This window comes from Protopterus annectens, chromosome 15.part0, assembly GCF_019279795.1.
Source record: "Protopterus annectens isolate FY-2018-M chromosome 15.part0, PAN1.0, whole genome shotgun sequence".
Lineage (NCBI taxonomy): Eukaryota > Metazoa > Chordata > Ceratodontiformes > Protopteridae > Protopterus > Protopterus annectens.
The window spans coordinates 754571043-754589003 of NC_056749.1; the positions used below are offsets into that span (position 1 = coordinate 754571043).

At 38.5% G+C, this 17961-nt stretch overlaps 1 protein-coding gene across 1 annotated transcript in view; it reads right to left on the reverse strand.

Moving 5' to 3' along the window:
* Window positions 1-2141: 2141 nt before the first annotated feature.
* The window catches only part of LOC122790048 (gamma-aminobutyric acid receptor subunit gamma-4-like), a 3058882-nt gene continuing 3043062 nt past the window's right edge, over window positions 2142-17961 (reverse strand). The window contains exon 10 of the mRNA XM_044057614.1: window positions 2142-7911. Within this exon, the coding sequence (XP_043913549.1) occupies window positions 7633-7911 (279 nt within the window). The 3' untranslated portion in view covers window positions 2142-7632. The remainder of the gene's footprint in view (window positions 7912-17961) is intronic.

The window sequence follows — 17961 nt, forward strand, 5'->3', positions numbered from 1 at the left end:
GTTCTGCAATGACAAATCACTATGATGTGTTTTATTGACTTCATTCTTAGATCATTATGACAATTAACATTTAAAACACGTGTGGTATTAGTGTTAGCCAGTTTATATTGTACACTGGGATAAAATTGGTTTATGGGTCATAAATAGATGATTGCAGTTCTAGGTTACTTTCATCTACTTGGGTTGTCACTGCCTTTGTCCTGATTCTAGTGTAGCACATGTTGACCATTTCAGACTGCTTGGTAAATGGCCATAACTTTTCCATATGAAATCAATGCTCCAGATCACTGATGTAACTTGCTTTGTTGTGAAACAGTGAAAAACAAAAGATTGCATAAGACTGCCGGTCACTCTTTTGGGAAGGTCCACCTTGCTTCAATGTTGCATGACAATAGAGTTTGTATACATACGTTTTGAAAGTGTGGGATGGGGCTTGTCCTTCAGTAAAATTACTTATTTTGTGGTGTTTGGTTTCATGTTATCGGCAGGTGTTGCAGATGTATAAATGAGGATTTCAGGGAATAAACATTATTGTCATGACCATTCATAGCAGAAACAATTGGGATATATTTACCCCATTTCCCCTACCCCTGTTTTGTTTATTATCTTCTTTGGACAGCTCTCTACTTGATGGACGGTCTGGTATGTGGCTACATAGGTTCATAGGTAGGTACTAGGCTATCGGCCCAAGGGACTAAGTAATCCTAGCCAACAAGGTTCCTTGGCTTATGCCACCCAAGAAAGTTTATTTCCTGTGCTCCTGTCAAGCAGAGCCACAGAAGTGATCCCTGGGGTGTATTTCTTATTTCCCAACCACTCATCAAGATTTTTTGTGAAGAGTGCTAATGAGGAACTTTGCTTGACATAGATGGGCAGCTTGTTCCAAAGTATAGGAAGTCTCTGGGACAGGAATCTATCCCTCCAGCATGTACTGTTTATTGTGGTGACAAGGTTTAGGTCCCTAGAGCATGTAGCTCAGTGAGATTGGGATTTCCTTAGGTGTAGCATGTCCAACAGCTCTGGGTTTAACATAGCTTTATATGTTAGGCAGAGATCTCCTTGGAGTAGGCGATATGCTACAGAGTAAAGCTAGAGTTTTTTGAGACGATCAGTGTAGGTCATCTGTTTGAGGCCAGTAATCCTCTTTGTGAGGTACTTCTGTGGCCTTTCCAGCTGCTGCAGATGTCTTGTGAGGTACATTCCAAAAGGGGCATTGTACTCTATAATGTGTCTAATGAGTGCCGAGTAGAGGGGAACAATGACCTCTTTTTTCCTGGATGAGAACCCTTTTGTGATGAGGTGTGCCACATAGAAGGATTTCCTGACTACTGTGGCAATGTGGTTATCAAAGGAGAGACTACTGTCCACCTGGGTCCCAAGGTCTCTTATCACACAGTCAGCATTAAGTAGACTGCCGTTTATGTGGTAGTTCATGGGTACAAAGTTTTTACCAAAGGGGATGAAAATGCACTTTTTGGCATTGAGCTTGAGGCCATGCCTCTGACACCAGGCATCTGTCTCAGTGAGGCCCTTCAGTAGGATGTCCACATCATTTAGGGACTCAACTATGGCTCCTAGTTTGCAGTTATCTGCAAACTTCATTAGCCAGAGACTTTCTGTGTTAGCCTGTACTTCAGAGAAGTAGATACCAAACAGGAGAGGTCCCAGGACTGAACCCTGTGGTACTCCACTTGTGAAGTCAGATTTGGAGTCTGCAACTTTTTCAGCATGGGTTCTGTTAGTGAGCCAGTTGGCAACCCATCTTGTGATGTAAAGATTTATTCCTAGTTTAGTGAGTTTAGCTATAATTCCAGAATGGGGGATGGTGTTGAAAGCCTTGGTGAGGTCAAGATAGGCTGTGTGAACCACCTTACCCTCGTCTACGGCTTTGGTGACTGCCTCAAAGAAGTCAATCAGGTTCAGAAGGCATGATCTGCCTTTCTCAAACCCAAACTGGTTGGGGTCCAGAGTTGGAGGTTACCAATGTCTTTGTTTATAAGTTCCATGATGATATGTTCCATGGCCTTGCAGATCAGGCTTGTCAGGCTTATAGGGCGATAGTTCCCAGGATCAGTGGTGGCTCCGAAATTTTGTGGAGTGGGATAACTGTTGCTGTGCGCCATTCAATGGGCACAAAGCCTGATGTGAGACTATGATTGAACATGGTGCTTAGGTGGGGAGCCAGTTCATTCTGAAGTTCGTGTAAAATGCAGCCACCACAAAGATAGCAGCAAGCTAAGCTCTGAATCAGCATGCAATATCGACAACACTAATTTAGAGCAGTCTGAGTTATTAATCATGGTGATGAACAGAAAGGTATACCTCTCACAAGCATAAGACTCCTGTGAGGTACAGAAGGGTGCAGTATTCTGCCCTATCAGTAGATGGCAGCCTGCATACTAGGGAACTGTTTATATTTGCTGATCAGGGACTAAGAAAGGAAAGAAAGTTACTTCATTACCTGGAATGTTCAAAGATACGTATTTGGGATCACATCAGGAAGATCATTAGCCAGATTTAAGGAGCAAGGACAATGTAGTTTTATAAAGTACATGAGATAATATTTGAGAAAATAATCTGGGTATTTCTTCCTATTTAAGGTACACAGGTAAGGCCTGACAGTAGCTAGTTGCCACTTATTATTTACTGTGGTTTCCTGATACAGATATTTTTCGTATATGACAGTACTTGTTGGGGTCAGTGGCAGAGTGAAGAACATTACCTTTCTGAATTTGGTTAGAGTTCCATGCATCATTTTGGTTATTGCGAAACTGGTTTATAGGTTCATACTAGGAAACCATTGAGGATTCTAGCCTAATTTCACATTTTCTACAGAGTAGTGTCTTGTTAAGTTATGAAACTTCCTCAGAAGCTCACAGCAGTCCAATGGAGGTTGAGATAGTGAAACCAAGGCCACAAGACGTAGTCTGTTAACATCTCATATCCCTAATCTTCAGTACTGCCAAACTTCTGTTTACAACATCTCTTTTTATGGGCTAAAGGTCATGTCCGTTTAAGGGGCTAATAACGAAAGATTAAAGATAACCATTAAGACATCAATGTGAACAAAACATCATCAGTACTTCAAGTGACCACCAGTTCAGACAGGACTATAGATTAATGGAACCTGGAATGGCACTATTAGAGATTTTTAGGCTGCGGTGGGCCAAACCTTGCAGATAAACAACAACAAAGACTCCCACCTACCCTGTACATTTGACTGAGAATTAATCCGCTACATGTTGGACATTATCTCCTATGGAAGAACAGAATAGCTGTGCCTGCAGTAATATTTACCCTGACTGCCACTAGGTGCTATCTACCTGTGGTGTTTGCCAGATAAATTGCATTTTAGATTTTCAGTACATTAGGATTCTCTCATGTTACCCTGCTCCAGCAATAGCACACATCATAACTGGGATGAACACATAAGAAACCCATGTCTTATCATTGGAGCAATAAGTTAATTCAGTGGTCTGATGGCAGTGAAGCTTGCAGGTGAGTCAGTGCCTTCCAGGCTATAGTTTAGGGACCTACTGCTTCATTAGATGTTTAAATATCCTGGTACTTAGTGTTTTGTAAATGATTTCACAGATGTATGTGCACCATAACTTGTATGAATGTACAGCTCTTGTCTGTCTTTTGACACAGAGTTAGGTCTGCTGTCAGAGTGGTTTCTTGCTCTGTCTGTATCATACTATACATGACAGCAACAGGGTATCACAACATTTACATAAGCATATTCATGTTTTATGTCAGCATTGTATTAGAAAATATGAATGTGGTTTTCGTGAGGTGCATAAAACTATGATTCCAAATTGATGACACAGACTTGTAGCTGTTATTCAAGTGTATACTAAGAAAAATAAAGTAATTTGGTTTCTTGGTTTGCACAGTTAAAAATGCAGAGTGCAACAAAATGTAGCTGTCTCCATAATCTTTCTTAGTATCAGATCATTTTCTGAGCATGCTGGCTTTTTTAGCAGTCTTTATTTTGAGCAGCAGATGTTTCACAACAGCATCTTTTTTCTTTACACAATTTTTAGTGAACCAATTGCATGCAGCCATGAAGTTAACATGACCCACCAACAAGCAGCCTTTGTTGTTATCGCTAACCAAGGTCATTATATGTCTTTTTTTTAATTCTTCTCTCCAGGAAACCATCTTTACTGACCTTTGGTAATCATCCATCAAAAAAAAGTCTTTAAAAAGTCCCCAAATCATTACATAATGGACATTTCCACATCCTCTGCCCATCCATTCATATAGCTTGTTCTCTGACACCTGTCACATCTACTTTTCACATTCTCTCACATATTGTATTTCAAGCTTATCAAATATCACCCATGTGCTGAATTTTGAGCTCACTCCCCTTCTCATCTGTAGTGCACTAAATGCCCACCCACATTTAATCATATACGCTCACCAGGCTTCTCTGCTGTACTACTTTCAAGGCCCATATGCCTTTGCACATTTAGTGCCCAATCCAAATGATAGTGTACTACATATTACATTATAACCCCACATGCCCTTTCTTATGTACTATACTTGAAACCATTGTGGTCTGCCTCATATACTGCAGTTTATGTCCTCCAATTTTCTCCCACTTTTTGCAACAAAACACATCCAGTCTCTCAAATCTTATACACCAAACACAAATATCTTCCATGAGTACTGCAGTTAATGTTCCTAAATCCTCACCCATGTAATGCACCCCAAGCACAGCCATGCTTTCTCAAACATTACACTCCAAAATCCTCACACACACACATGCGCGCACACACACACACACACACACACACACACACACACACACACACACACACACACACACACACACACACACACACACACACTCTCTTTCTCATAAGTGTAACCTTCCACACCCAGACATTTCCCTCTCATAGTTTGGATTGGTTCTTTTAACAGGACACTTTCAAGTCTAATGCAGTCTCTGATTTGTGCTGTATTCTTGGCTTTCTTTTCTACTCTAGTATTCAGGAGTCTGTAATGAAGTCTGGACATATGTTTGTTACTTAAGTAGTATTTTATAGTTTTAGTCCACATTTTCCTGGCATTGTTTTACTCATAAACTTAAAACTTTAATAACTGTTATTTTGTTAACCTTTGCTATAAAATGTTCATTCTCAATTTTAAATTCAGCTTCTCTTTCATCTCAGAACCGGAATCTTTGTAAATCATCCATAAGAAAATCAGCATATGATGAGAAAATATCAGCACCTAGGGCATATATGAATTTGTGTTGTATTTTGTATAACATGGCACTTTCAAGTCTAATGCAGTCTCTGATTTGTGTTGTATTCTTTGCTTTATGTTTCTTACTTAAGTAGTATTTTATAGTTTTAATTCACATTTTCCTGACATTTTTTATTCATCAACTTAAAACTTTAATACCTGTTATTTTGTTAGCCTTGGCTATAAAATTTTCATTCTCAGCTTTAAATTTAGCTTCTCTTTCATCGCAGAACCGGAATCTTTGTTAATCACCTATGAGAAAATTAACATATCTTTGTAAATCATCCAGAAGTAAATCAGCATATGATGAGAAAATATCAGCACCTAGGGCATATATGAATTTGTGTTGTATTTTGTGACACCAGACCTCTTTTTAGACATGGCTTGGTGATTGAATCACAGATTCTACAGTTGAAGGGTTTCATCTGTCCACAAAGCTTGTCATTATTAATGTCATAAATCAACAGATGGGAACCTGGGGCCACTAGACCACCAATAACTGTTATCTTCTATTAGCATGGTAGTTATGTAAGAAAAGGACAACACAACAAATTAATAAGCAGAATGTCTGTGCTATAGTGAGCTGTGGAAAAAGTGGCATTTGCATACTTGAAAACAGTTTTTGACATGGCCGTAGGACCAAAGTAAAATGCTTTGAAAGAAAGCAATGAGTCAGCTCATTAGGAAGCCAGGGAGTTAGCAGATGATATGTGACCTCGGTCATTCAAATGTTTGTAAAGATGAACTAAGATGTCAAACAGCAACATTTGTCAGCACAAGGGAATGAAGTGTGCTGCTGTTTTGCAGAGCTGACACTTTGGAAGTCAAGCAGTATTAACTGGTTCCAATACCCCCTTCATTGTTTTTAATCTCCTTCTGCACATTATCAAATCTCACAAGCTGAGTCCCTACGCTGAGGCATTTGCTAAGATTGCAGTAGTTCAAATCCCAGTTTGGCTACACAAAGCTAACATGTTCAGCACTAAAACTGCAAAAAAAAAAAAAATTTCTGGAAAGGACTAAAAAAATGTTGTCATTATTATAACGGCACTGAAATAATATGCCAAATGCAGTTAAATATTGCAAATAAGCAATTTGGAATACAGTCAAATGTTTTAGGTGCAACTTCTAGAATGTATCAGAATTAAAGGCAAACACTGAAATATGGTATTGATTACTTCTATGCATTTTGCTAGTCCTGAACACATCACATATAGCACTGCTTCTGCTTTGCATCTTAATTGACTCAAGGCTAAAACATGTTCAATTATTCGTCACAACATCATTAAAATGAGATAGATGAGAGATTAATATTAGCAGCTTTTTGAAATCAATAGTCATAAAAATTATAACAAAAATCAGTCATTTTTTTATCTTACTTAATTTGTTAGACAACATAAATTAGCTAATATACCATAAAATGTTTTAAAAATGTTATCGCATAAAAAAAAAAAAAAAACTTTATTAAGACTACAAATCCATTTTTAAGTTGGATTCCCATTATGACCATTTTTTTCTTTTAAGATCACCAGGGTTTTACCATTATGGTCACAATGTAGTATCATAAAAGAGCCACATTCAAAATTAGAAAATGTAGGCTAAAATGTATGGAGACATATGATCATTACACAGAAACAAACTACAATACTACTATGTCAAATTCACGGTTTTGGGGTAGACTTCTTGAAAAATGTTTCACTAAGATCCAGATCATGCATTAAAAATTACAGTTTATACAAAGCTGGAGGAGGTGTGATCTTTTTTAATAATAATAACATCTAGCAAACAAAGAGGTGATATCCCAGTCTGCTGAAATTATTAGATCATTATGATAATACAACACTGGTTATATATAATTATATGTGCCGATCTAGTTAAGTCTGTCACCATATGTTGTGCGTGTTGAGCATGTTAGCAGCCATTTTGAGGCCATCATGGATCTATGGCACTAGCCAAGAAATGGATTGATGCAAACAGTTATAACACTTCTAGCTTTCAGTAATAGTTACAGAATATACCAGATAGTTTTGAAGGATTCTAATTCTCCAATAAGCATGCAAACATAATTAGAGAGATAACACTATAGAAACTGGAATGCAAAGATACATTTCCTTCATATGTCTCCCCTATTTATGTATGAAGGCAGAGATAGTGAAACAGATTAATAAAGATCAGAATGCTTTCAACAAATGACTAAGAGGCCATTGTATAGTACTACAAGCTGGCCATCAGAAGCTGTCTGTACTTTAGAGAAAAAAAAAAAAAAACATGTTGATTAACTTAAGGCAACCTGCAGACAATTTTGGTGTACAAATTTCCAAAATAAATTTCCCCACATGTGGCATTACACTTGATTTAATCACAGTTACCACAAGCTTAAAGATATAAGTATGAAATCCAGTAGACAATATTGAAGAGTAGAAAGGCGGTTGGGAAGAAAACTCGGGAATAGGTGTCCAGTTTTGTGATGTGGATCCGGATCCTTCCTCTTCTCCACATGCCTGTTTTGCAGTCATCAATGCAGCAAAAAAAGTTTTCACACTCCTTTCCCCTGAGGCAACTAGAATTTACCTCTGCTTCCATATCTTGCCATTGGCCAGAGTTATTCATAGGAACTGGTGGGAGACAAGCAGCTTCAGCCTGCGCAGGACTGCTCTAAAGTTAAAATAAAAAAAAAATTAAATATCAGGAAAGTAAGGATATATGCAGAAAATGCATATTTAAATGTAATATATGTAATATATATATATATATATATATATATATATATATATATATATATATATATATATCTTCTGGTTATAATTATACAGACCTCTCCTGATGCTATACTCACAAAAAATGCTGAAATGAGATTTAAGGGTTGGTCTGTCTTCAATGACAATAATTTATTTAATACTTATTTATAATTTGCTAACCTGGTAAATGAGTAGTTTATGGATGATTTTTAGTCATGACACAAACTGCAAGGGAATGGTTAGCTAATCTCATTGTCTCTCTCATTTTATCTATCTATCTATCTATCTATCTATCTATCTATCTATCTATCTATCTATCTATCTATCTATCTGTCAATCTGTCTATCTATCTATCTATCTATCTATCTATCTATCTATCTATCTATCTATCTGTCTGTCTATCTATCTGTCTGTCTGTCTGTCTGTCTATCTATCTATCTATCTATCTATCTATCTATCTATCTATCTATCTGTCTGTCTGTCTATCTATCTATCTATCTATCTATCTATCTATCTATCTATCTATCTATCTATCTATCTATCTGCCTTGCTAGCTAGTTATCTATCTATCTATCTATCTATCTATCTATCTATCTATCTATCTATCTATCTACCTATCTATCTATCTATCTATCTATCTATCTATCTATCTATCTATCTTCTATTCACCTATCTATCTACATCTGGGTGTTATTGACCTAATCAAATGAGTGTTAGGACAACAGCTCAACAGCTATATATAGCAATATACATATATATATATATATATATATATATATATATATATATATATATATATTTTGCTTTGTTCAGCAAAAAGAAAGGCAGCTGTTGTCGAAGGTGTGTTGTATCAAAACTGAGTATATCAACGTTATATTACACTGACTGCTGTGATAGGTGGATTGGATAAATAAATAGGTGGTTATGTATGTAGTACTGTTTTTTTTTAGTTCACCTAAAATTATCATGGCTGCAGAAGAAAATCCACATGCAAAACCAATTATAATTGGAAGTGTGTTCAACACTTTGAAGTCTCAAGAAAGTAAGTCAATCCTGAATAACAATGGTAACTTGTATACTTTGGAAAAGACTGCAAAGGAGAGACAGTATTGAGCATGCAAATTAAAACTCACAACAAAATATAGGAATTGGGCTGTTCGTGTTCCATCCATCAGTGGAAATTGAAAATGCCTCCATCACATCACCATCTACTAGATGTGGATGACATGAAGTGGCACTTACTTTGTGCTAGCCACTTTATGTATAAGGAGATGCTCCCTTCTTGAGTTGTTAAAGATAACATGGCACTGACATCTACTGCAGTTGTGGTGCCTTTGCCAAATCACAGAGCACTAGTTCATTGTGTGATGACATGAGGCATTGCTTGTTTGTTAAGGAAGGAGGAATACTTTGACTCTGCATGGTCTGGATGTACATGAGTGGAATTAAAGACAAGTGATTTATTTTGGAACAGGATTTCTGATCCTTCTAGGGGTTTAACAGCAGTGTTTTCCACAATTTAGAATGTATGTGATCTGTCCACTGGTACTATATGGCTTATGGATGAAATCTATTTGACTCATGGCACAATTTGTCTGCAATCGTACTCTCTCCATGGCTTCCTGGATATTTGTGGCATGATGACAACATACCTCTCAACCTCGTAGTGCACAAAATTTGGACAAAGCCTGACAAAATGGGGGGAACCAAGGCCCAAAAATAGGGACATATTTTAAATATTGCCATTACAAAATTAGAAAGTTACTAGAGTGAAAGGGTCTGTTTCAAAATACATTTTCTGAAGGATTTTAAGTCTGAAATTCAAATGTATGTCATCATTTAGTGACTTTAATCCTAAGATCATCCTAGTGATTTGCCAGAAAACTACAAATTTTATGAGTAACAGACCAAAAAGATGAACCAAAAATAAGGACATTCTGTGAAAATCTGAATAGTTGAGAGGTATGGATGACAAGTGTTTGTTTACTGCACATGCTGATGTCTCACAAATCGCTAAGAGCTTATAATTACCTCTGGCAATGTGTCTGTTCTCTGTTGGATGCAGACAAATTTATAGTGAGTGCAAAAATTGTTTTGTATGTCTTTGAGACAGCTGCAGTTAAAAGTGTAAGGAGGAATATTGTTGGTGTAGATGGAGAAGGATGTTTTTTTTCCCATTTTGCTCAGACCGTTTGGAGGAAGATACACGTTTTGGGACCGTTATCTTGGTGTGGTACCTGCATTAAGCTTCAGTTGCGTATAAAGAAACCGTTAACATAAGCTTTTTTTTTTCCATCTGATGTGTCCATACCTTTAAACCATTTTGTGAAGGTGCATATTTATTCTCATGCCAGAAGTCTGCTACGTGAGGTGCGATGACATCCAGATTTTCACCTCTGTTTCCAAAAAAATTTCTGGAATATCTGAGGTGAATCGGTTTAGCCTACTTCAGGCACAGCATATGGTTAAAGCTTGGCAGAGAAGAATTAATTGCTGGCTGCGATGGAGAGTGATTCATTTACAATGTATTCTGCATGTCTTAGAGAACAGACTCGTGGATGAGCTATGGCTATCTTTACAATCAGGCATTCTTCCATCTCCAAAAAAAAGCGAGAGATGAACGGTTCAAACATACTTGATAACAGACTGTCCTATAATGTTAATGGCTACCTGAATGCTGTGGCTTTAAATTTACACCTGCGAGCTACTACCAAAGTCAGTGATTTTGTGCTTTTCACAATTCATGCTGCTTTATATTTTTCTGCAGTTGTTTGTGTTTGCCAGGGTTTGCAGTGCTGTTTTTGTGTTTTTCCAGTGTTGTGGATTTGTATATGCTACATCGATTATATTACTTAGAATAGGTGCTTCTTCTTCAGAAGTATTTGAGGGGGTTGCAGATTCTACATGTTTTACTGAAGCTGGAGAGTGGGTTGTACATTAGGAATAACTAATTATGTATACATTTAAACAGCACTTATGGCCTACATTTTGCTGTGGATGTTTTTTTTTTGATAGTGAAAGTTGACAGAATCGGATAACAATATTTTCTCACAGAATTCCGGGAATGTCTAATGCGTACATCAGTACTTTGTTTTGCATAAATTTGCTTCTTTATTATGTGTGTGAATGCATGTTCTTTACAAGGCTGTGGGGTTTTTCAAATGTTATGATTCAATGACAGTGTTGTTATCTTTTGCACATTTTACTGGGTGGTTTTGATATATGTTATTTTAATAAGTGCCAAAAAATACCAAAAATCCAGATATATATCTGTATCTACACACACACACACACAAATATATATATATATATATATATATATATATATATATATATATATATATATATATATATATATATATGCACACACACACATATATATATATATATATATATATATATATATATATATATATATATATATCATCACCCCCCCCCCTTTTTTACCCATTTTCTACATGGGGGCAGGGTGTCGTGTTAACTGTTGTCATCTCTCTTGATTCAATGCCACACTCTTGCCTTCTTTGACATTCATGCCTCTCTCTCACAGATCTTTCACACACAATCCATTCACCTCTTTGATGCTCACCCTTGTTTCCTCTTACCTTCTTCCTGTCTGCCCCAAATCTTCTTCATCAGATTGTCTTCTGCTTTTGTGCACATTTGCACAAACCACTGTAATCTGCTCTCTTTGATCTTTTCTGCAATTGGAGCTACTTTGCCTTCTGCTTTTATGTCCTCATTTCTTCGTCTGTCCCATAGTGTGCATCCTACCACCCTTCTCTGGCACTTCATTTCTATCACCTCTAGCTTTCTTTCTGTTCTACCTTAGCTGCCCAGGTTTCTGTACCATACAATAGTACTGGTCACAACACTATTTTGTATACCTTACTTTCCAGCTTCTTTGGCTTTCTTTTGTCATATACTACATTTGACACTATATGCAAGTTGGCTGCAGCCCCTCTGATTCTAGCTTCGACCTACAATGCCATATCATCTGTATATAGCAACTTTGTTAATCTGGCCCCTCCAATTTGTTTGCTAATGTAGTTCATCACCAGTATGAACAGCAGTGGCCTCATGTAGTCCATCACCAGTATGAACAGCAGAGGGCCAAGAGCTGAATGCTGGTGCACACCCACTCCCACTGGGAAGTCCTCTGTGAGATCGCACACTGTTCACACTTGATTCTTTGGGTCCTGGTTCATAGCCTGCACTAATTCTACCATTTCTGGGACTTGATTTCAAGCCATCTCAGTACTGCCCAAATGAGCTTTGTTGGGACCTTGTCATATTCTTTCTCCAAGTCTAAAAATGTCCAGTTGGTTTCTTTCCTCACCTCTAACTTCTTCTCAACTATCTGTCTCACTGCAAACATCGGTCAGTTGTGCTGCATCCTGATCTGAATCAGAACTGCACATCTCCCATCTTACTTTCTATTACACTGCATATCCGTTTATCAATCACCCTCTCAAGAATTTTCATGCAATGTAACAGGAGTTTGATACCTCTGTACTGCCCACAGTTGCAGATGCCCCCTTTGCTCTTGTACACTGACATGAATATGCTTGTTCCCCAGTAATCTGGGATATGCCTTTCTCTTCACACTGATATGAGTACCCTCAGATGCCATTTCTCCCCTATCTTACCCAGTATCTTTATCATATCTGCTGTGACCTCATCTGAGCCTGTTGCTTTCCTTGACTTAATTTTACTTAGTGTTATTCTTACTTCCTCTAGGGTGGGCTCCTCTTCTTCTCGCACTGTAGGCTGTGTCTTGGGCAATACAGCTTCTGTGGCATTTTTTTCTATCAGAAGCTGCTGGAAGTACTCCTTCCATCTGCCTTTGATGTCCCATGGACTAGTGAGCAGGTTGTTGCTGGCATCCCTTATGAAGGGTGTCTTATCTTTCTGTCTTTGCCTTGTAACCCAATATAGTTTCTTTGTGCCAACTACGGAATCACTTTCTAGAAGCTAGTAGAATGACTCTGATGCCCTATTCTTTCAACTCCTTTCTTAGCTTCTTTGTTAGCCAGCCAGTATTCCTTCCTAGCCTGGGCCATCTTTTCTATCTCCCAATTTTTCCTGCACTCCTTTCTTTTGATGACTTTCTGGACTTCTGTTTTCCACCACCACATTTCCTTATGTATCTTATTTCCCTACCTTGCTCATCCACATATCTGTCCTATAGTCCTCATACATACTATTTTGAGGTGTTGCCATTCTTTTTCAACTCCACCTATTTCCTTCTCTTCTTGGGGTGCTAGAGCTCTGAGTAATTTCTTGAACTATTGTACTTTCTCTACAGTCAACTTCCAGATCCTCAACCTGGTCTCTGTTGATCTTAGAGCTTTCTCTGACCATTGCCTGCAGCTGATTGTGCAACCAGTGGTTTATGCTGTGGGCTGACTTTGCAATCACGGATTCTACCCCACTGCCATTTCCTTACTAGGAGAAAGTCTACCTGACTTGCATGTTGGCCACTCTTGTACGTGATCTTGTGACTATCCCTCTGAATCATGTGTTCACTACTATCAAGCCATTTGCCAGACAGAAGTATAGAATGGTCTCTCCTTCTTTATTACTGTTGCCCATTCATGTGGATCCAGGCAGCCCTTATATCCTGTTCTGTCTGTCCTGATATGTGTATTCAAGTCACTCATTATCAACACTGATTCATATTGTCGTCTTTATCTAGTAGGTACTGCAACTGCTGTATGAATGCGCTCTTTACCTCAGTATCACAACCCTGTTGAGGGGCATAGGCTAAGATTATGAATACTGCTTTAGCATTACACTGGAGTTTGATTGCCTTGAGTCTGTCACTAATTCTGATGACATTCCCATTTCTAGTCTGTCCTCCTCCTGAGTAGTAGACTCTGGATCCCAAACCAAGTGTCTTTGCTGCACTGCCTTTCCATCTTGTCTCTTGGATACATAAGATGTCCAGCCTCCTCCTTACCATCATGTCATCCACTTCAAAGCTGTGTCCTGTCAATGAACCTACAATGAGTGTAGCAATTCCTAGTTCATGTTTGGCAGGTTGAATGATTTTACATCCAGCTTTTGCTCAAAAAAGCTATCTCAGGTAACCAAGGCTGGGCAACTGGACACCTGCCAGCCAGTAGCTTATTGACCCAGGACTGCTGGGCTTTATGGCAGGTACACACTGGCCAATAGGGGCACATACACCCCACCCACTGTTAGCAGGGATCCCTGGCATAGGTTGGAGTAGGCTGAGTCCTCAATCCACTTATCACTGGCAAATACCCATGCCCATTTGGTGACATTAGTCAACATGACCAAATCAGCTGGAAACATATTTTACACTATCACTTGGTTACACCTGCCATGGACATATCTATCTATACATACACATACATATCTATATCTATATATCTATATATCTCTCTCTCTCTCTCTATATTTATATATATATATATATATATTCACTTTATAATCTCGAAATACTGAAATATCGAATTTCAGTATTTCGAGACTATAAAGCCGAAACACCAAAAAAATTAAAACTAAAATCGTGACAGTTAAAGCACGCACACAAACACAACTACACCTACCTCCGCACAACAACACAAACACACACACTTACTATAAGCAGAGGGGCAAGCCCCCCCACACCCCCCTACTTATATATACTAACTCTGAGGTCACATTAAACACCAGCACACACAAAACCCACCAACCTACATTCTACACCCCCCTCACACAAACACACATCACACAGATACAAACACCACCACTCTCAGCACTGACACACTCTCACCTGTGTACCCTAACCCACACCTAACACTCCTCGACACACTCACAAACCCTCCCCAAAACCCTTAAAACACCACACTTACCTAATGCGCCATCAGTACCATGGGTTCGACATTTCCAGGTTTAATATTCTGCAGTTTCTTGCATCTGCAGATTCGACACTTTGATCTCGAGATACTGAAATTCGACATTTCAGTATTTTGAGATTCCAAAGTGTTTCTATACATATATATATATATATATATATATATATATATATATATACATAGACACACACACACACACACATATATATATATATATATATATATATATATATATATATATGTATATTAAAACTATAAATATACCACACATGCACATACACACACACATCTATACTAACTGCAAAAAAATCAAAAGAAAAAAATGAGCAACAATAAAATTTCTTACATATACTAATCTTGAGCTTGCACTGCAGTGGGGAAAGGGCAACTCTCCAATCCCCACTATAACCCAATCTTACAGATAAGAACACTGGAAATATGCAATCATTACATATTCAGTCTTTTTTGATGGTCTTTTCATTGTTCAAATGACTAAGAGAACACATGAAACACACTCAGGGGGCATGCAGAACACGTCACTGGAGAAAAACCTCCAAGAGATAGATCAAAGTGGAAGGGATGATGACAGGACCCCAAAGCCAGGAAGGGATGCCTTTTGGCAGGGGATAAACAGCTGCAGGGAGGTGGCAGAACTGACTGAAGTGCTGAAGGGAAGATGCAACCATCGGCTGCTGACCCAGGAGAGTTCCTGGTTAGGAAAAGAGGGTCATTTGGTGGGCCTTTGCAAGGAAAAAAATACCCTGGGGTTTAACGAGGTCAAGGAGAATCAGATGGACAGTCCCTTGGTTGACCTGGGGGCATGAGCAACATGGCAAAAAGGGCCAACCTCCAGGAGAAATGGAAGTGGAGGAGGGATCTTAGCTGGACAGTATTGATGAAAGTCAAGAAAGGAAGATTCAATTATCAGTAGCTAGCCCAAGGAAGCCTGTGCCTGCATAAGGAGAGTCCTGTAATGGGCCCCCCATGGAAGGCCTGGGCCTTCCATCAAGGACTAAGTCTCCATTACATAAGTCCAGATGAGAATGGATCTGTCTTCTTGCAGATTGTGGAATTCCACAAGTTTGGGGGAAATTGGAGAGACAGTCCCCCAGTGGACCTGGGTGGCATGACTGACTCAGCACTGGGACGGGGTCAGCTGCCAGAAGAGATGGAAGTAGCACACATATTGTTCAATAATGGATCAGATCAGTGACATAAAACTGGTGCAATGATTCCCCTGGAATGGCTAGATATTATGTTTAGAAACAGATGTGCTACAGAAGAAGCCTTTCTGAATTTCATAGAGTACACATCTCAAAATTTAAATTGCCTACCACTGTTTATGTCTCTTTAATGATAGTATCATGTTTAAATATGACCCTTCATTCCATAATTATGTTTTATGTCCTTGTCACATCTCATCATGATATCACAATTAGGGGACATTTTAGATATCATAGTCCAAAAAAAAACAAACACTCCAGACCCCATTACAGAGCCCTGTGGCACACCACTGCTAAATGACAGGCAGATGTAACCACCTGCACCCTGACTTGTATAATCAGTTACATATGGCTTAACATTCACTATTTTAACTTTGGCTTTAAATTTGCTTGGCACTACAGTGCACTGACATGAATCCCTGACTACATCCCAGGTGACCTGGATTTGATTAGAGGCTCCAGTACTAGAAATGCAATGTAGGGAGTGGGAGGACTGAAGGGGGATGGTACAGCAAGCTCCCCAAGGGGGGGTGGGAAGGGTTTGCATGTACCCAAAGCCACAGTCAGTGGATGTGATTTTCCGGGTGGAGACTGCAGAGAGACTATTACTCTTGCTGTGTGGGGAAGGGCAAGATTTTTTCAGGGAAACGTCCCTTGCAAAAGTGAGTGGACAGCCCATTGCAAATCTCTCAGTGATGCTTCAGCAGGTGTGCACAACTATGGCCATAGAAGAAATAGAGAAAAAAGGCCTAACAAAACCCGTTTAGATGTCAACAACAGATTCCCTGCAATGTGGCATGATCAAAATCACACACCAGGTTTCATTATTATAACATACAAATCAGTCCACTTACTGATCTGGGTGCCAGATTACATCTGCCTTATAAGCATAAACAATGAAGAAATATATGACTTGTCATGCAGGGAAAAGAAATATCCACAGTCCTGGGAATATTAATGCATACCCATTAGGTATGTTGATGAATACAAAATCTTCTGCAATTCACAAGTATATGAATTATACAGTACAGTGTTTAGGTGATGGCTAACTTTGCATGTATGTAAAAATGGTCTACATGTGGTGCGCAAACCATTAACCTAGTTGTATTAACAACTGAACAGGAAAGGAGAACACATACCCTTGTCTGGGAATTGAACTCAAGACCAACCATACAAAAACATAAAAAAAAAAACATGTGTTCTAACACAGATCTTGGAGTCAGAAGAGCATGACTAGCCATCAGCACAATAGCACAAACATCAGCGATTGATTAGAAGGTGAGAAAATTGTACATCTGTATTTGTGCCTTCTTTAGATATGCATACCATGAAAGTAACCTAGTGTGACATAATACATATTACATGTTCTTTGCCCCCTCAACACACAACCATGTCACAAAACTGCACTCACTGTGGTCAACAGGTATACTGGCTCCCTTCATTTAAATATTGTGTTAATGTAATCTGCTCCACAGTTATGGCAATATCAGATGAAACTTCTATAAATCACCCTTGCCATGACCACAGAGCAGGGAAAACTATTCTTGTGTGTGTGTGTGTGAGTGTGTGTGTGTGTGTGTGTGTGTGTGTGTGTGCTATTCTTGTGTGTGTGTGTGTGTGTGTGTGTGTGTGTGTGTGTGTGTGTGTGTGTGTGTGTGTGTGTTGACATTAAATATTTAGATAACTTAAAATATATTTTGGATGTAAAATACTTCTTCAAACAGCAATTACATGCTACAGCAGATTTGAAACAATAGGCAGAGGAACAATTTTACATCAAAAATATTAAAAAAAGCTAAGAAAAAAAAGGAAATGCAAAACAGTTTAAGAGGTATTCCATTAGCTAAGTGCATTAATTACTGACAGCATGGGTGTTAC